The sequence below is a fragment of the Brassica oleracea genome, chromosome C6 (assembly GCF_000695525.1).
Source record: "Brassica oleracea var. oleracea cultivar TO1000 chromosome C6, BOL, whole genome shotgun sequence".
NCBI classification, from domain to species: Eukaryota; Viridiplantae; Streptophyta; class Magnoliopsida; order Brassicales; family Brassicaceae; genus Brassica; species Brassica oleracea.
The window spans coordinates 26,490,902-26,507,006 of NC_027753.1; the positions used below are offsets into that span (position 1 = coordinate 26,490,902).

At 37.6% G+C, this 16,105-nt stretch overlaps 3 protein-coding genes and 1 non-coding gene across 4 annotated transcripts; 3 read left to right on the forward strand and 1 right to left on the reverse strand.

Annotated features, from left to right (window-relative positions):
- The first annotated feature begins 3,651 nt into the window (after window positions 1-3,651).
- On the forward strand, window positions 3,652-7,175 carry LOC106298719 (probable serine/threonine-protein kinase NAK). The gene is made up of 6 exons (XM_013734863.1): window positions 3,652-4,024; window positions 4,119-4,576; window positions 5,956-6,091; window positions 6,186-6,319; window positions 6,409-6,532; window positions 6,627-7,175. The coding sequence occupies exons 1-6, from the start codon at window positions 3,949-3,951 to the stop codon at window positions 7,031-7,033; spliced, it is 1,335 nt and encodes a 444-aa protein (XP_013590317.1). The 5' UTR covers window positions 3,652-3,948; the 3' UTR covers window positions 7,034-7,175.
- A 1,465-nt stretch (window positions 7,176-8,640) lies between these two features.
- Window positions 8,641-8,722, reverse strand: TRNAS-UGA. The gene has a single exon. It is a non-coding gene; the product is annotated as a tRNA-Ser (tRNA).
- Window positions 8,723-9,287: 565 nt separating this feature from the next.
- Window positions 9,288-11,804, forward strand: LOC106298813 (cyclin-B2-4-like). The gene is made up of 11 exons (XM_013734949.1): window positions 9,288-9,499; window positions 9,596-9,744; window positions 9,860-9,919; window positions 9,981-10,032; window positions 10,121-10,240; window positions 10,325-10,450; window positions 10,525-10,614; window positions 10,688-10,912; window positions 10,983-11,081; window positions 11,169-11,347; window positions 11,448-11,804. The coding sequence occupies exons 2-11, from the start codon at window positions 9,605-9,607 to the stop codon at window positions 11,581-11,583; spliced, it is 1,227 nt and encodes a 408-aa protein (XP_013590403.1). The 5' UTR covers window positions 9,288-9,499; window positions 9,596-9,604; the 3' UTR covers window positions 11,584-11,804.
- A 1,110-nt stretch (window positions 11,805-12,914) lies between these two features.
- LOC106299367 lies at window positions 12,915-15,678 on the forward strand. Its single transcript, XM_013735469.1, has 2 exons — window positions 12,915-13,506; window positions 14,820-15,678. The coding sequence occupies exons 1-2, from the start codon at window positions 13,027-13,029 to the stop codon at window positions 15,591-15,593; spliced, it is 1,254 nt and encodes a 417-aa protein (XP_013590923.1). The 5' UTR covers window positions 12,915-13,026; the 3' UTR covers window positions 15,594-15,678.
- Window positions 15,679-16,105: the final 427 nt, after the last annotated feature.

The following is a 16,105-nucleotide window of genomic DNA, read 5'->3' on the forward strand; positions in this document are numbered from 1 at the left end:
AGAGAGATAGCGACAAAGAGAGACGTCGCCGATAAGAGATACCGAAGGAGAAGTCTCTGAGAAGAGCCACCGAAGGAGAGCTCCGTTGCCTCGAGGAGACCCACCGAGAGAGAGAGACAAAGAACCACCGAGAGACAGAGAGACAGAGAAGCACCGAGAGAGAGCCAGAGATCACCGGTTGAGACGTCGCCGCCAAGATCCACCGAAGGAGACGGTGAATCGCCTTTCGTCGACAGAGAGACCTTGAGAGAGAGAGAGAGAGAGAGAGAGAGAGAGAGAGAGAGAGAGAGAGGGAGAGAGAGAGAGAGAATGAGAGAGAGACTTCAACGCGTTTAACGTGTAACCGATCCGAGAGCCTATCCAGAGTTGACGCGTGGCACTAAGAGGCAACCCTTCACGGCCTTTACGCAAGAGGCGTGTCCAAGCTTTCCTTCTTTTTTTTTATTTTCTTTTATTTCATTTAGTGGTAAGAGGTGTCATTAAAGACACCGATAAGGATGCTCTAAGATTTTTCCTTACACACTGATCACTATATGACAAACTGGCAGCAAAGCGCCTTTTAGATTTACGACGTACTTTATTGAGCTTTCCACAATAGAAAACCAATGATTTGTGTTTTTAAATAGATATTTTTTACTTTTGACGAAAAAGAAAATATACTCCCTCCGTTTCAAAATAGATGATGTTTTAGAAGGATTATTTTGTTTCAATTTACATGAAGTTTTGAGATTTTAAGGTCAACTTTAACTTTATTGGAAACTGTTCAACCAATTAGATTTTACAGTCTTTTTTATAATTGGGTAACAGATTTTAAAATTATATCTTTAGAATAATTTTTTAAGAAAAATATAGTTTTCTTAATCTTTGTGCACTAAGGCAAAACATTAAGTATTATGAAACAGAGATATTTTTTTACTGATATCTCGAATTTGTTTTCTTTTATTTTTTCACTCAATGTTAGAATTTCTTTGTTTGCTTTTAACTCTACTTGTTACGTCATCAAGGTGACGTATATGATTGGCGGAGTCAGAGTGAATGTACTTCGGTAATAAAAAGTACGAACAATGTGCAAATTAAATTATGATATCTAACCATATATTCAGTGTTAACTCTTAAGTTAATAGTTATGATTTACTTTCTCTCTAACTATTTCTTTCCTACTTTTTTCTAGGTTTTTGCTTTGCCTTTTCGTTTTATGGTGCCGCGTCCTCCAGGATGGTCGTCGGAGCTCCTGTGTCGTATCCCTATCTCCTTCCCCCTTCTTCCCTTGTTCATATATGTTCTTTCTGGTCTCTCTTTGCAGCGTAGAGGAAGTTTCCTATAAGCTCAACGGTTCATATCTGGGGATTTTCCGGCCTCGATATAGAGCTAATAAGGCGATAGCGGTGGGCTTGAGGATGGTATGTTTCTCGCTGAGTGGGTTTCTCAACTCTTATGTCGGAGCTTCCATACGATTGGGTTTTGCTTCGTAGAATTTCTTCTCAGGTTGGCGGCTCGTGAGGCATCAGGTTGCTTTCTCTTTGGGTTGTCTTCCTCTCAACGCGGGCGTGGTTGGGTTCGGAGGCGTGCTCGTCTGGCATCTAAAGCCTATTTTCTTCAGAATTTTGGCTACCGTTCCTGCTTTGTTATCCTCCAGTGGTCTACGGTGGATATGTGTGCAGTCCTGCGAGGGTAGGCTTCGTCTCTCTCTTGTGGTGGTTCCGCTGGCAGCATGCGAGAAATGTTAGTCCTCTACTTGCATACTTGAGCTTGCTTTGGTGTGGGTAGTGGCTAGCTGATTCTTCAAACTGGTGTGAGCTCGGCGTTGTGGCGCTCATTGTGGTCGTCTCCTTATCCTTTGGGACCGCGGTAGCAAGTTACCTAGAGTGGAGTTTCTAAGAGTCTGGCGGCGTTGGTAGGGTCTCAGTTTGCCTTTTGATCGTCTATCTTGTTTCGTAGGTGCTTCTTCAGAGGATGTGTACTCGAGTAGTCCTTTTAGTCTGTATGAGTTACGGGTTAAATGGGTGTAACGGTCCTGGGAGGGTGAGTTGGGGGCAGAAATCTTCAGCTTGACGGAAGTTGTAGGTGCTATGTGTTCTAAGGTTTCGAGGGCACCTTTCTTTCCAGTTGGTCGTAGCAACCAGTCGCTCACTCCGCTCTTGCCTTGTCATCTGGTCTTTCGCTGCCACGCTTTGTGTTTCTCCATATTCCTAGTCTCTGCTCTTTTACTTTGGCTATACTTTGCTGCTTAGGTCCGAGTTAGTTTAATTTCTTGCATCTCTGCTACCAATTTTTCTTTGTGCTGTCTGTAAAAAAATCAAACCAAAACCCTAACTTCTGCAAATTATATCTTTCTATTTGCCTCTCAGACGTCGGCGTGAGAGGCATCTCGTCTCCCCTTTTTGTGCCTAATATTTTTTCACTTGTGGTTGAGATCTATTGACCAAGCTTTAGTTTGTGGCAGTCTTTCACTCTCCGAAAGTTCTGGATCTTTGAGATTCGGGTCTAGGTCTAGTTGCGGTGCTCCGAGTGGTTACCGCTCCTTTTCTCCTTCGTTTCGTAGTTAGCTTTGAGATATGTGTTTGGTCGATGGTGGAGCTTTGGTTGTGCTGAAGTTGTGGGTGTGGCGGAGTGATCTGTGAGTTTGTGGTGTGCTTTTACAGGGTGTTATTGGGGCTGCATCTGCTAGAGGACGGTGGACCAGAAACTGTTGACACTTTTCGGTGGTGCAACTATCCAAGGGTTCTCTTCTACCTTTCTCTGCTCACTCTCATGGAGTAAGTGATCCCATCTCTTGGTCGTCCGGTACTCCTTGATCTCTCCTCATTGGATTTTCAAAGGCTTACGACAGAGGATGTTGTTATGGAGGTTCTTCTCCCACTGGATGCTTTCTAAAGTTGCTTTAGGCGGAAGTCTTATGTTTTGTCTCTCCTTTTGAAGCAGTCATGTGTTTCATAAGGTTCTAGCGGTGGTTTTACAAGCGACAGCGGCGGTCTTGTGCCTCATAGCTAGGTTTTTCTAACCAGTCTATTCAAGTTCTTTAGGTTTTTCGGTTTGTTGCAATGTTGGGTTTGGTTAGTAGTTAGGGTTGGGCTTTGTATCGTATTAAACATAAAATCCAAAAAAAATATTAATGTAACAAATTTTAGCAAAAAATAACATGAATATAAATCATTTGCAAAATAGATATTATGTTTTTTAGTGTGTGGCTTTAGTTAAAGCAGGTAATACATATATTCAGGACCGGTTCTGCGATTCTGGAGGTTATAGACAATTTAAGGATTTCAATAATTTGTGGATCTAAAATTCTTTTTTTGCAAATTTAGAGGTCTATTTATATATAATTTTTTTCAAAAATGTTGAGCGCTTGAAACGAACTCATCCGACTTGGCTCCGCACCGACCATGTATACATTTACATCTTACTTTATGCAATTACTTCAGTCGAATACAACCAAACTTACAAGTCACTATACACAAAACATTTAACGATATACTCCTAACAAAGAAATAGAAAGGAACATAAATGGTATAAAAGTCGACTTTTTAGCTGTTATTGTTTCCGATCTGTGACCCAGCCATTGACTTGTAATTTATGTTTACAAATTGACAAATATTAATCTCTTTTTTTTTTTTGCAATCAACAAATATGAATCATGACTAACTACGTTGAAAATATTGGTGATAAAAAAATATCAACAATTGAAACCGATGGGGGTGGCTATATAACCACGGGGAAATCAAATAAATACCCGACCTTTTATCAAATTAATAATATATATATTTCCACAAAGAGTCTTTCCTCTCTATTTCTCGCCTCCTTCCTCCATCTCTCAGCTGAAATCCCCCAGAAAAAGGAAGGAAGAAAGGGGACACTTGGAGAAAAGGTTAGGATCTAAGCTTATGATCCTAAAGCGTGAAGCCAAGATAGAACAACAACGAGTAAACTCAAAACTTGTGTTGTGTCTTGATGGGGAACTGTTGTCCTGGCGGATCTTCTAGTGTTCGACATGAACAGAGCCCTGTCTCCACCAAGCCCCTCTCAGGTTCCTGTACACATCTCTAGGCCTTTTCTTCTTTTTAAACCAAACTGATGTAGTTAAGTTTCAATCTAATAAGATCTTGTGTTTGATCTTACAGTGGTAAAAAATATTCAAGATCCAGTTAAAATAAAACTTCCGCCGCCGTTGGTGGCGATTCCCCCAGCTAGGGGTTTGAAACCAAAGTTTCCGGCGGCGGTACCAGGAAGGCCAACGAGACCCGTCTATAACCCGCCGCGTGAAAAGCATCAGGAGAAGACAAGATCCGTAGATAGTCCACCATTAAAGCCGGTGGAGAAACTAGGTATAGGTAAAAAGGCAGTGCCGCCGAGCGGGAAGATAGTGACGCCGAGTCTAAAGATGTTTTCATTAGCGGATCTTAAGACGGCGACAAAGAATTTCCGACCGGAGTCGATGATCGGAGAAGGTGGATTTGGACAGGTGTTCAAAGGATGGCTGGAAGAGAAGACGTTAGCTCCGTCGAGGGCCGGTGTCGGAATACCAGTAGCCGTTAAGAAATCAAACCCTGATAGTGCTCAAGGCTTGCATGAATGGCAGGCAAGTACATATTTTCTTTCCTTTTTCATTTATTTTAATTCAATTTGCACTGAAATCGTTATATGTTTCTAATTTAGGAAATATAGATTGTAAATAGCATTTTTTGACGTATAAATAGGCGCAATTATGGGGAAAAGGAACTTTCAGATTAGTACGTATTTATGACAGAAATAACAAAAAAGAAAAAAAATCTGGTCATATCATTTTTAATGACTGTTATAGGTTTACTTAAAAAGATTTGCACTGAAATCGTTATATGTTTCTAATTTAGGAAATATAGATTGTAAATAGCATTTTTTTACGTATAAATAGGCGCAATTATGGGGAAAAAGAACTTTCAGATTAGTACGTATTTACGAGAGAAATAACAAAAAAGAAAAAAAAAATCTGGTCATATCATTTTAATGACTGTTATAGTTTTACTCAAAAAGATGCCTTCTTCAGCACAAATATGGAGCAGAGCATCAATCGTCCATTAATTAATTGTCAATAGATCAGCTTATAAAACAGGGCCAAGTTGATGGTTTAGGATTACACATACAATTTTTCTATAAATGTTTAAACAACATCATTAGTTAACTAACTAGCCACATTTCAATCACTAATAAAACAAAACACATAATACAACAAATCATATAACACAATATAACAAATTTTATATTAAAAATTGAAAACACCGCTTAATTTGGAAAAAAAATCCTCAAAAGCGCCAAATATCAACAGCGGATAGGTTTTTTATTTGTTTTTTTAGACAGACGTTTTATTTTAGTAATCATTTATAGTCGAATTATTGTACCTGTCTCATTTATATTCCCCACTTTTTAATACCTAATAGAAGAAGTCAATCTAAACATTACGCCAAGAAATAGAGGAAGAAGAAGTCAAGGGATCCTCACGTAACTGCATTAGTCAATCACGAAAAATACGTATATCATGGTCAATGAGACGTATATTAGATAATTAATGGGTTGGATGTCTTCTTCTTGTGTCGATGCGTGGAAATTATTTTTCTTCTCTTATGTGTAAAGTCCCAGCTAGAAATTCGGTTATATCTACAATATCAAAATAAAAACTGTGAAAGAACATTCACGACCACACATACTATATATATATATATATATATATAAACTTATTGAGATATAGAAACAATAAACAAAAAATAAGTAAATCTTGACCTGGTTTTCGTCAAGATATGATGATAAATAAATATCAGTTTATGAAGATGTACGAGCTTTGACCACTGACCACCGTACAAATGTGTAAAATATTGAACAAAAATTTTATTTCGCAAGTTTTTTTATCATAATTATCACTAATTTTCTTGAACGCAGTCATATGGGATGTAATTGTTAATGTGTGTATATATTGCAAAATTGCAGTGTGAAGTGAAATTCTTAGGGAAGTTTCATCATCCAAATCTGGTCAAGCTCTTGGGTTACTGCTGGGAAGAGAATCAGTTCCTATTGGTTTACGAGTATTTGCCTAAAGGAAGCCTTGAGAATCACCTCTTCTCAAGTACAGTTTTACTCAACCATTAATTACCTTATCTTACACATCATCTTCTTGTTTTTCTTTATATTTAAGATGTGAATATAATATGCCAATGCAGAAGGAGAGGCGTTGACATGGGATACACGTTTGAAAATAGCCATTGAAGCAGCTCAAGGACTTACCTTTTTGCATAACTCTGAAAAGAGTGTTATTTACAGAGACTTCAAAGCTTCTAACATCCTTCTTGATTCCGTACGGAGTTGTTTCTTGTCATCTCTATCTCCCACATTTTCTGCATGCATGTTTCTATTTTAGCTAACACTTGTTGCCGTTTCTTACAGAACTTCCACGCCAAGCTTTCTGACTTCGGTCTAGCCAAGAATGGTCCAATTAATGGATTTTCTCACGTGACCACACGTGTAATGGGTACACAAGGTTACGCAGCTCCTGAATACATGGCTACAGGTAAATAAAAAACGTGCAGTTTTGTTTGAAAAGCACATGTTACAACTCTTCATTGGTATCTTACATAACAATGTTTTCTTCAATGTGGTTATAGGTCATTTATACGTGCGGAGTGATGTTTACGGGTTTGGAGTGGTCCTCCTAGAGCTATTAACCGGTCTAAGAACACTAGACCCAACCCGACCATCTGCTCAACAGAACCTTGTGGAATGGGCTAAGCCAGCTCTGACTCAGAAAAAGAAGATCCAGAAAATGATGGACCCACGGCTCGAGCACAAATATCCAATTATGGCAGTGACCAGAACCGCTGCGCTAATTCTACGGTGTCTCGAGGCTGACCCCAAGAACCGACCGCCCATGGACGATGTACTTAGAGAATTAGAAATCGTGAGGACTATCAGAGACGAAGAGAGGCGTAAACGTAGCAGTGGTGGTTCAGATAATAACCGTGTTAATGGATATGGTTCACCGCACGTCCGTAGAACCGGTCGAACCAGATAGTCAAAGAAAGTGGCTTTGGATAGGAGTCATAGACACATATGCATACGTAAAACATTTGTTTTTTATAAAATAAAACGTATTCTTTTTTCTGTACGTAGAGTTTTGTTTTACATTTTTAAAAATTAACTAAATATAATATGGCAAAAAGAAAGAAAGAAAACTTAGTGAAATATTTTCTGTACACTTTCTAAATTTCTTCTGCAAAACTAATTTCATTTTTGAAATTATAGTTCTTAACTTTTATTCCCGTTCTCACTAAAGACTAAAGTTTGTAGTAAATCAGAAAAGGTCGAATAGAATTGGTCTTTGAAAATTTTAGTTTCGGCCAAAATTTAAAATGAATAGTTGGGAAAAAAAATATTATCTTTCTCCTCATGATGAAACTCCAATTTCTAGAGAAAAATGTTTAAATTCTTAGTTTATGGAAGAAATGTAATTATTTAAAATATGTATTTCAATTACATTTGCAAACCAACAATACATTACATAATAGTAATTAAACAGAAAAAAAACTTGTTTCTACAATAATCTTTAAATTAAAATAGTAAAAAAACCCTATGAACAATGCGTACAAAACACAAACTATATGTGATATCTTTGTCTCTCCATTACAAAAATACTCTGTGACTGTCCTTAAGCTTCTAGGTACATGCGCCATTACAGTCGAAAGAGCATTCAACATATCATCCTCTGTTCCTCTACATCCCGGCAATTTTTAGGCAAAAAGAACTCCAAGACAAAGTCAGCAGAGCCAGTGAGGATGCAGCGTAAGCCTATAGCAACTGTGTCATGTAGTCCAAACATAATTGCATGGTAAGAGAGAGGGTTCTCAGATTTCTTGTAGCTAGAGACATCAGATGAAAAGCAAGGACCATTTGTTAAAAAAGCTTCTCCTACAACTCCTTGACCTTTCAAAAGACGATGCTCAGAGCAAGCTTCGTGGAACTCGCGAACTGTAGGGTCACCGACATAGCAAGCATCATCTATTGTGGATACACAATGGATATATTTCTCATCGTTGTGAGGGCAACCGGTTTTGTTTTGCTTAAGACAAAAGACCCATGTTTGAGCTAATGGTAGTTTATGTGTCTCAAGAGGTTTCTGATTTCAGGTAATGATGCTTGGTAGGAGAAGTCAGGTCCCTTTAGAGAAGGTGATATGGGAACTTCTATGCTCCTAAGATTAACTGCCTGTGAGCAAAGAAACAACTTTTAAGGTTCCAAGAAACCCGTTCTTGGTTTTGTTTCAGTTCCAAAAAACATTTATAAGTGCATTTTGGTGACATATATATCGTCAAATCTATTATTTCAAGTCTTTCAACATACACACGATATACCATAAATCAAAATGTTACAACATATCTTAGAGATAAGAGAAACAAAGCAAATGAAATAGAACCTGAAGTGCTTTGCAGAAGCTTTCAAGCTCAGGTTTCAACTTAACCATTTGAATGGTCATTACAACCTCAATAACACCTAACAAAATCTTACTACCTTGTTTAAACACAGGAATAGCTAACGAGCGACAAATATCACAGTCTTGAGCAAGAGCAAGAGGAACAAGACAAAGTGCTGGAGATGCAGGAAAAGAAGAAAACAAAATCAAATCGTCAACAGCAGGGTTCGAACCTGCGCGGGCGAAGCCCAACAGATTTCAAGTCTGTCTCCTTAACCACTCGGACATATTGACTTTGATGATAATATGCGAGATATAGTGATCTATTACCGCTATATCGAAATCTTTCCTTGTTCAGCGGTTACTGTGGGGATTAGTTGAAGCTAATCAAATCAGTTATATCCAACAGAAAAGATACCTATAAATTATTTGAAACCCTGACAACATTTATCAGAGGAGAGGCAAGAACCCGAATCTGTGCAGTTAGTAGTGTTTTCTTACCATAAATTACGTTTAAGATTGTCAATTCTAAGCTATGATTTTATATATATATATATGACTTTTAGTTAAATCATAACCAACAGATAATAAAACTAAATAAACGAGGATATTTAAACTGTTTTAATAGTATTGATTATTTTGAGCAAAACCACCACTGTTTAATTTACAAGGCGGGCCTAGTTGGTGGTAATATAAGGAATAATACTAGGAGAATTTGAAATGGTGTAAAAAAAATAGCCGTTGGGTACAGGATTCCAAAAGAAGGCAAGGCGATCAGGGTTTTGATTGCCTCCAACGGCTGAGATTAACTAGCCGTTAATTTCAGAGAAAAAGGAAAAAGAAATTCGCCAAAAAAAAAAAAAAAAAAAGAACATATTTTGTGTTTGGGGACATACACATCCGCTCTTGGCGTCTTTCAAATCTTTGATAAAGAGAGAGAAACGACAGAGACAGAGGTGTCGAATTTGTTTGCTGTTATGGAATTTTGCTGCTGACAGAGACATAAAGAAACAGAGAGAGAGAGAGAGCGAGCGAGCGATCGATTTAGTAGGGATCGTTGAAAGCTAAAAGGTGATGTTTGATTTGATCTGGGTCTTGTTCGGGTCTTTCTTTGATTCTTCAAGCTTATTCAAATCTTTAATTTTTAAATGGGTTTTATATTATTAGGGAATAAAAATGGTTGGATCAGACGAGAACAAACACGGAGTTGTTGGACCCGTGAATGGGCAGACACGAAGAGCACTCAGTAACATAAACAAGAACATCATCCGAGCTCCTCTTTACCCCTGCGCTGTCAACAAGAGACCATTGTCCCAGTAATTAACTTCTTCCTCTTCTTCCAATTAGTATTATAATAATCCCTTTAGAAAAGTTTGTATTCCTAAAGAACCAATCTTGTTTATTATTTTTTTTTTTTTGTCTATGACTCAGGAAAAATGGGATATGCCACAAGAAGATTCCACCTGTTCCTGTGCATCGACCAATCACAAGGTCAGTCCTATTCAATGTCACAATTTTGTATGATGAGCTTATTTCTTGATTTTGGTTTCAGGAAGTTTGCTGCTCAATTAGCTGAGAACAAACCCCAGATACATAAACAACAGGTTACACCTTTTTATATATAGTTTGGCATCTATTAAATTAGAAATATAGTTTGGGTCTAAATAAATCTCAAAGTGGCTTTATGGTTAGGAAACCAAGCAATCAGACTCGATCGATAGAATCATAATAGATGCGGAAGAAGATGGAGATTTTAACGAGCCAATGTTTGTTCAACATACTGAATCCATCCTTGATGAAATCGACAGAATGGTAACAACATCAAAAACCCTAACTCTCTTTCTTAAGTAAACTCCATGATTTTTCTAACACATATTGTCTTCCTTTTTTGCACAGGAGGGTATTGAAATGGAAGATGAAGAAGAAGAGACTGTGATGGATATAGATAGCTCTGACAAGAACAATCCTCTAGCTGTGGTCGAATACATCCCTGACATATATGACTTCTACAAGAACAATGAGGTACACACTTTGCTCTTCTGTTTGTTTCCCCTATCAACAGATCAGTGATTGAATCCATTACATTATCTTTGCAGTGTCTTAGCTGCGTGCCAACTAACTACATGGAGAATCAACCTGACATTAACGAGAGGATGAGAGGCATCCTTGTTGATTGGTTGATTGAGGTTAGTTAGTACACACATTCTTGTTTTGTTTCTTGGAGATAGTTTTCAGCAACTGATCATTGTTGTTGTGCAGGTGCATTACAAGTTTGAGCTGATGGAAGAGACCCTTTACCTCACAATCAACCTCATCGACAGGTTTCTCGCGGTTACTCAACATGTCCCAAGGAAAAAGCTTCAGCTTGTTGGTGTAACAGCTATGTTACTCGCTTGCAAGTACGAAGAAGTCTCGGTTCCTGTTGTTGATGATCTCATCGTGATCTCTGACAAGGCTTACACAAGGAGAGAAGTTCTTGACATGGTAACAAATCTTTCTTAACTAGATATCATAAACCATGGAAGCTCTCTGATGGGTTTGGGTTTACTTGCAGGAGAAGTTAATGGCGAATTCATTGCAGTTCAACTTCTGTCTGCCAACTCCGTATGTGTTCATGAGGAGGTTTCTCAAAGCTGCACAATCTGATAAAAAGGTTTGTGATTAACTTCTTTGATTCATATCTTCACACTTGGTATGTGTATAGAGGAGAATCAAATGTGAGTTTTGTGTGTTTTTTCAGGTGGAGCTTCTATCGTTCTTTATTATCGAGCTTTGCTTAGTTGAGTACGAGATGCTTCACTACGTTCCTTCTCAGTTAGCTGCTTCAGCGATCTACACTGCTCAGTCCACGCTTAAAGGATTCGAGGAGTGGAACAAGACCTGCGAGTTCTACACAGGCTACACTGAAGAAAAGCTTATGTAAGAAGAAGTCGCCAGATTAAATAATATTTTTTACTAATATAGTTTGAAAATCACATTACAGATTCTGAGATTGTTTTTGGTAATGATGAATATGTAGGGAATGTTCGAGGAAGATGGTTGGCTTGCATCACAAGGCAGGGATAGGGAAGCTAACAGGTGTTTACAGAAAGTACAACACATCCAAGTTTGGATATGCTTCAAGAACTGAACCAGCTGGGTTTCTTCTCCTGTAAACCAACGGTTTAGGTCACACTGAATCGTCTGTAATGACTAAGGGAAAGAGAGAGAGAGAGAGAGAGAGAGAGAGAGAGAGAGAGAGAGAGCAACATAAGTTGCATAAGCTTGAGTGACAATTGTTTGGTTATTTGCATTATGACAAAGAGTTTCACTTACTGGTGACTAGTCGATCATAATATTTTCTTTGTATAATAAAACTCATTGTTAGCAAGTTTTACTGAAGCTTCTTCCTTTACTATGAATGAGGGTTTCATCTGTAATCTTCACGAGGGTTGTTTTCCATATTCATGTCTAGTTTGCGACTCAAGTGATGGCCGGAGACATGATGAGTAACAACAGGTTTCAACAATTGTTAGCAACCTAATTAATAAACATCTTCATATATATATAACTAAGATAAAATGAATTTTAAATGTTACACCTATTTTTTTATAAAAATTGTTGACAGATTTTAGAATTGAGGTATCAAGCTTTTAAAATATCATCTAATTAAATATTAATGTAATTTGTCTCTAAATTTGGAAAGATTCTAGTTGCAAATCTTAGAATGCACATATCCTAATAAGTGAATAATAATGTGTCAAATTTTGAAGTATCAATGGGATGATGTTTTTTTTTTTTAAGTATCAATGGGATGATGTTGAAGACTAAGATTTTACATAATAAAATAAAGAAATAAATCTTTTTGGTTTCTATAAAGGAAAACAAATCTATATTTAGAGCAAATTTGGAACCATATTTGATACAACTCAAAGACATTTTCTCTACATAGTTTTATTGATATCCGTGGACATTTAAAAGAATTAATGCTCTCAAATACTATGATGAACAATGGAGTATACATACATACGTCACAAACTATGGTATAGGATAACTATTAACTTCGACGACAACAATACTTTTCTTTTCCTCTTGTTAATTTAAAATAATACTTTTCTTGCTACACAAACAATCCAATTATGTACCCCACGCATCTTTCAAGACTAAACTCTTAACTGTATTATTTATAACATCTTTTAAGACAAATCCATCGTTATGGCACACATACCTTATAACGGTCAGACACACTCTAAAACGCCTAGTGAAGAGTCAATACGTTTGACGATGCTCTTTGACTTAGGAAGACAATTATAATAACTTAAACCAAGTATTTTAAAAACATTCATTAAACATGTCATTTCCTTGTGTAACGTAATCAATACGTGTAGATTTACTTAATTATCATATTTATATGAGTAGAGATGATACTCATATAACTTTAGAGGAAAGAAATATATATAAAATAGGAAAAAGGAAAAAGGAAAAAAAAAAAAAAACAATCCACGCAGAAAGTTGATGCCACCTTCCACCATAACAAACTATAACTCCTCTCTCCGAAGCAGTTCCAAGTTTTGAATCGCGTGTTGCAATCACTTACGCCGCCGCGTAGATCCGTCGTCATGTACGTGGCCAAGAGAGTCTCCGACGTAGATCACCGTCTCCTCCTTGTCCTCATAATCCCTTCTGTATCCCTCCTCTTCTTACTCTCTCTATCTACCCTCAGCCTTGATCCTCTTCCCACCCTCGCCCCTCTTCGTAACCTAATCCACACTCATACCCTAACCGCCACCACCGAAACCTCCGATCTGCGGCGGGGGAAGAAGGATGAGTTGGTGAGTTCGAAGATGGCGGTGTGTTTGGTTGGAGGAGCGAGGCGGTTCGAGTTAACCGGACCGTCGATCATTGAGAAGATCCTTAGGGTTTATCCTAATGCTGATTTGTTTCTAAACAGTCCTCTTGATCAAAACTCTTTCAAGCTGAGTTTGCTTAAGGACTCGCCGAGGCTCGCGTGGGTTCGTATCTTTGAGCCTAAACCGATCGTTGAGACTAAGTCGATGATTCGAGTACTCACGCCCATGCATTCTCCCAATGGGATTAAGGTAAATTATCAAGTACATTAACTTTCTTTTCTTTACAAAATTGCTTGATTCCTGATTACATCAAATATTAAATTTAGGGAAAATGATAAGAAAGTGGTCAAGAGGAGTCCGTGTAGTTGGAATACGTTACTCATGTGATGGAATTTTCTGTATTATGGATGTACTTGGTTTGGTATTTGGTGATCTCAAGATTTTCAAGAAATATATTATTTTCTGATTCTTTTGTAAATAACATACTTCTTTCTTTTTCAAAAGATTTTTTAACTATGCTTCAAAAATAAGTTGTTTATGCATTTTACTAGTTAACAGTAATATATTGTAAATTTCACAAAAAGAATTTATAAAAGTTACACTGGCTTAAAGTTATTGTAAATAATATTTTATAGAAAATAATATATTAATAATCATGATTTAATATGTTTTGAATGTGTGAAAACCGAATAAATCTAATATCTGGAAATAGAGTGTAACATTTTTTTTAAAAAATGTTATTTCAAGAGGTATATAACTAATGACACTATGATATGGGTGGAATTAATTACTTATTGACAATACTTTTTTTGGTATTACTGATTGACAATACTTGTTTATAAGAACAAACATTTACGGGATAAATGCCTCTTTCTTGACTCGGTTTCTCTAATGTCAGTATGTGAGGATGAAAATGAGTTTTTATTTCTAGGTGATTGTCATTGACACGCAACTCGCATGGATTTTGACTTGTTACTCCTATTAGTCCGAGACTGAAATTGATTTCATACCTTTTCTAGACACATTTTCACCATTAAGAAGATCTTGATTAGTTTGACAGCTTGTTATTTACATATTGTACATTAGAAAATGGGTATTCTGTTTTTGGTATTTCTTAATTTATGGTTATAGTTATTTATGGAATGGTTAAATGCGCAGCATGATGATGTTCATGTGTGGTGAACTGGTGTCATGATGTTTACGCGTGGTTCCAACCACGTATTAAGCACATGTTGTGATATAATTTTTCAGTTAACATGTCTATATTGAATTTTGTTTTTTCTTGCATCATTTCTTTTTTCTTATCTAGTTATATTTACTTGATTTTGTGATTATACATTTTGAAAAGTGGTTCTAGTATATATATATGATATACGCGTTAAATTTTTAGGGAATTTTATACAATGAAAGTAATTAATCCTCACAAATTAGTATTTAGTAGTATATATTTAACATCTCCAAATAATATGCTCAAAGTGTATTCGTTGATTTCATTATTCGGTTGTTATATATTTCTGATAATATTTTCTCATGTGCGTTTTCTTGTCTGGTCGCAACGACAGGGCTTGTTACAGTACTTCAGTCTCGTAGAAGGCTGTATCACCATGATAAAGGCATACCAAGCCGAGAATAACTTCACGTACGACTGGATAGTCCGAACCCGTGTTGACGGTTACTGGTCCGACTCTCTCGACCCTGAATACTTCAAACCGGGTCAGTACCTAGTCCCACCTGGATCCTCTTACGGTGGCCTCAACGACCGCTTTGGTGTCGGCGATCTCAACACCTCCACGGTGGCTCTCTCACGCCTCTCTCTCATCCCTGACCTTGACTCGGCCGGTAAAACTAATCTCAACTCCGAATCCGCCTTCAAAGCTCAGCTCACAACTCACCGTGTGCCTTACGTAACCAAACCTCTCCCTTTTTGCATCATGTCCGACCGAACCTACGAGTTCCCTCCGTCTAAGTACGGAGTTCCCGTCGCTGCGATCTCAAGCCGCGGACCGTTGAACGGTGCCAAGTGCCGGCCGTGCACGGTGGCGTGCAAGGGTTCGTGTGTGGCGGGAGTGATGGGAAAGCTGAGGAGAGGGTGGAGTTGGACGGAGTGGAAGCACGGGACGATGGAGCTGTGCGACGCACGTGGGGAATGGGAGGAAGGCTGGGAGAAGGTGTTTGATGGAGTCGCTGGGGAGAACTTCGCACGTGCGAGGAAACGACTCGGAGGTTTGGATATGAGGAGATGTGTGGAAGAGTTTGATGAGATGAGAGGGTTGGCTGTTAAGTGGGAAGCACCCGCCTCTAAATACATTTGTAAGTTGGGCTTAAGATCCAATTAGAACATATGAAAATTAGGTCTCAACTTAATTGGCTAACAAATTTTCCAATTTGTTTGTTTTAGTTGTTTTTTTGAGCGATTTGCATACTAAATAGATTTGCGTACTAAATAGTGTAATTGCCTAAACGTGAAGCCCACCTCTAACCGTTGCGAAAATTCGTTGATGTCCCTATACCTTCTCTTTCTTCAACGTAAGATGTCCAAATGTTTCGAAATGCTTACATACATGTAATCATTGATGGAACCGTATTATATAAAATACGGAGAGCTGAATATTGTAAAGAATAAAATTGATAAAAGTATACCAAAGATTAAGAAAAAGATGATTCAACTGCAGAGGCGAGATATTATATCTTTCTTTAACTCAAAATACGTCCTGTAGTACGACGGTTTGATAACGTAATGAGTTCTAAGATACAACTGCAAAAAATCTTCTGATTTGCGTCACTCTATCATAAACCTGGCGAAACTAGTTTTGTGTATACTCTCAGACTCAAGAAAAAATACTAAAGA

Excerpts from the sequence above, each read along its gene's own strand:
- LOC106298719 (XM_013734863.1), top strand. The coding sequence starts at position 3,949 with ATGGGGAACTGTTGTCCTGGCGGATCTTCTAGTGTTCGACATGAACAG. Across the intron at positions 6,320-6,408 it reads CTAACATCCTTCTTGATTCC|AACTTCCACGCCAAGCTTTC; the intron begins GTACGGAGTTGT and ends CGTTTCTTACAG. Across the intron at positions 6,533-6,626 it reads TCCTGAATACATGGCTACAG|GTCATTTATACGTGCGGAGT; the intron begins GTAAATAAAAAA and ends ATGTGGTTATAG.
- LOC106298813 (XM_013734949.1), top strand. The coding sequence starts at position 9,605 with ATGGTTGGATCAGACGAGAACAAACACGGAGTTGTTGGACCCGTGAAT. Across the intron at positions 9,920-9,980 it reads GTGCATCGACCAATCACAAG|GAAGTTTGCTGCTCAATTAG; the intron begins GTCAGTCCTATT and ends TTTTGGTTTCAG. Across the intron at positions 11,348-11,447 it reads TACACTGAAGAAAAGCTTAT|GGAATGTTCGAGGAAGATGG; the intron begins GTAAGAAGAAGT and ends ATGAATATGTAG.
- LOC106299367 (XM_013735469.1), top strand. The coding sequence starts at position 13,027 with ATGTACGTGGCCAAGAGAGTCTCCGACGTAGATCACCGTCTCCTCCTT. Across the intron at positions 13,507-14,819 it reads ATTCTCCCAATGGGATTAAG|GGCTTGTTACAGTACTTCAG; the intron begins GTAAATTATCAA and ends TCGCAACGACAG.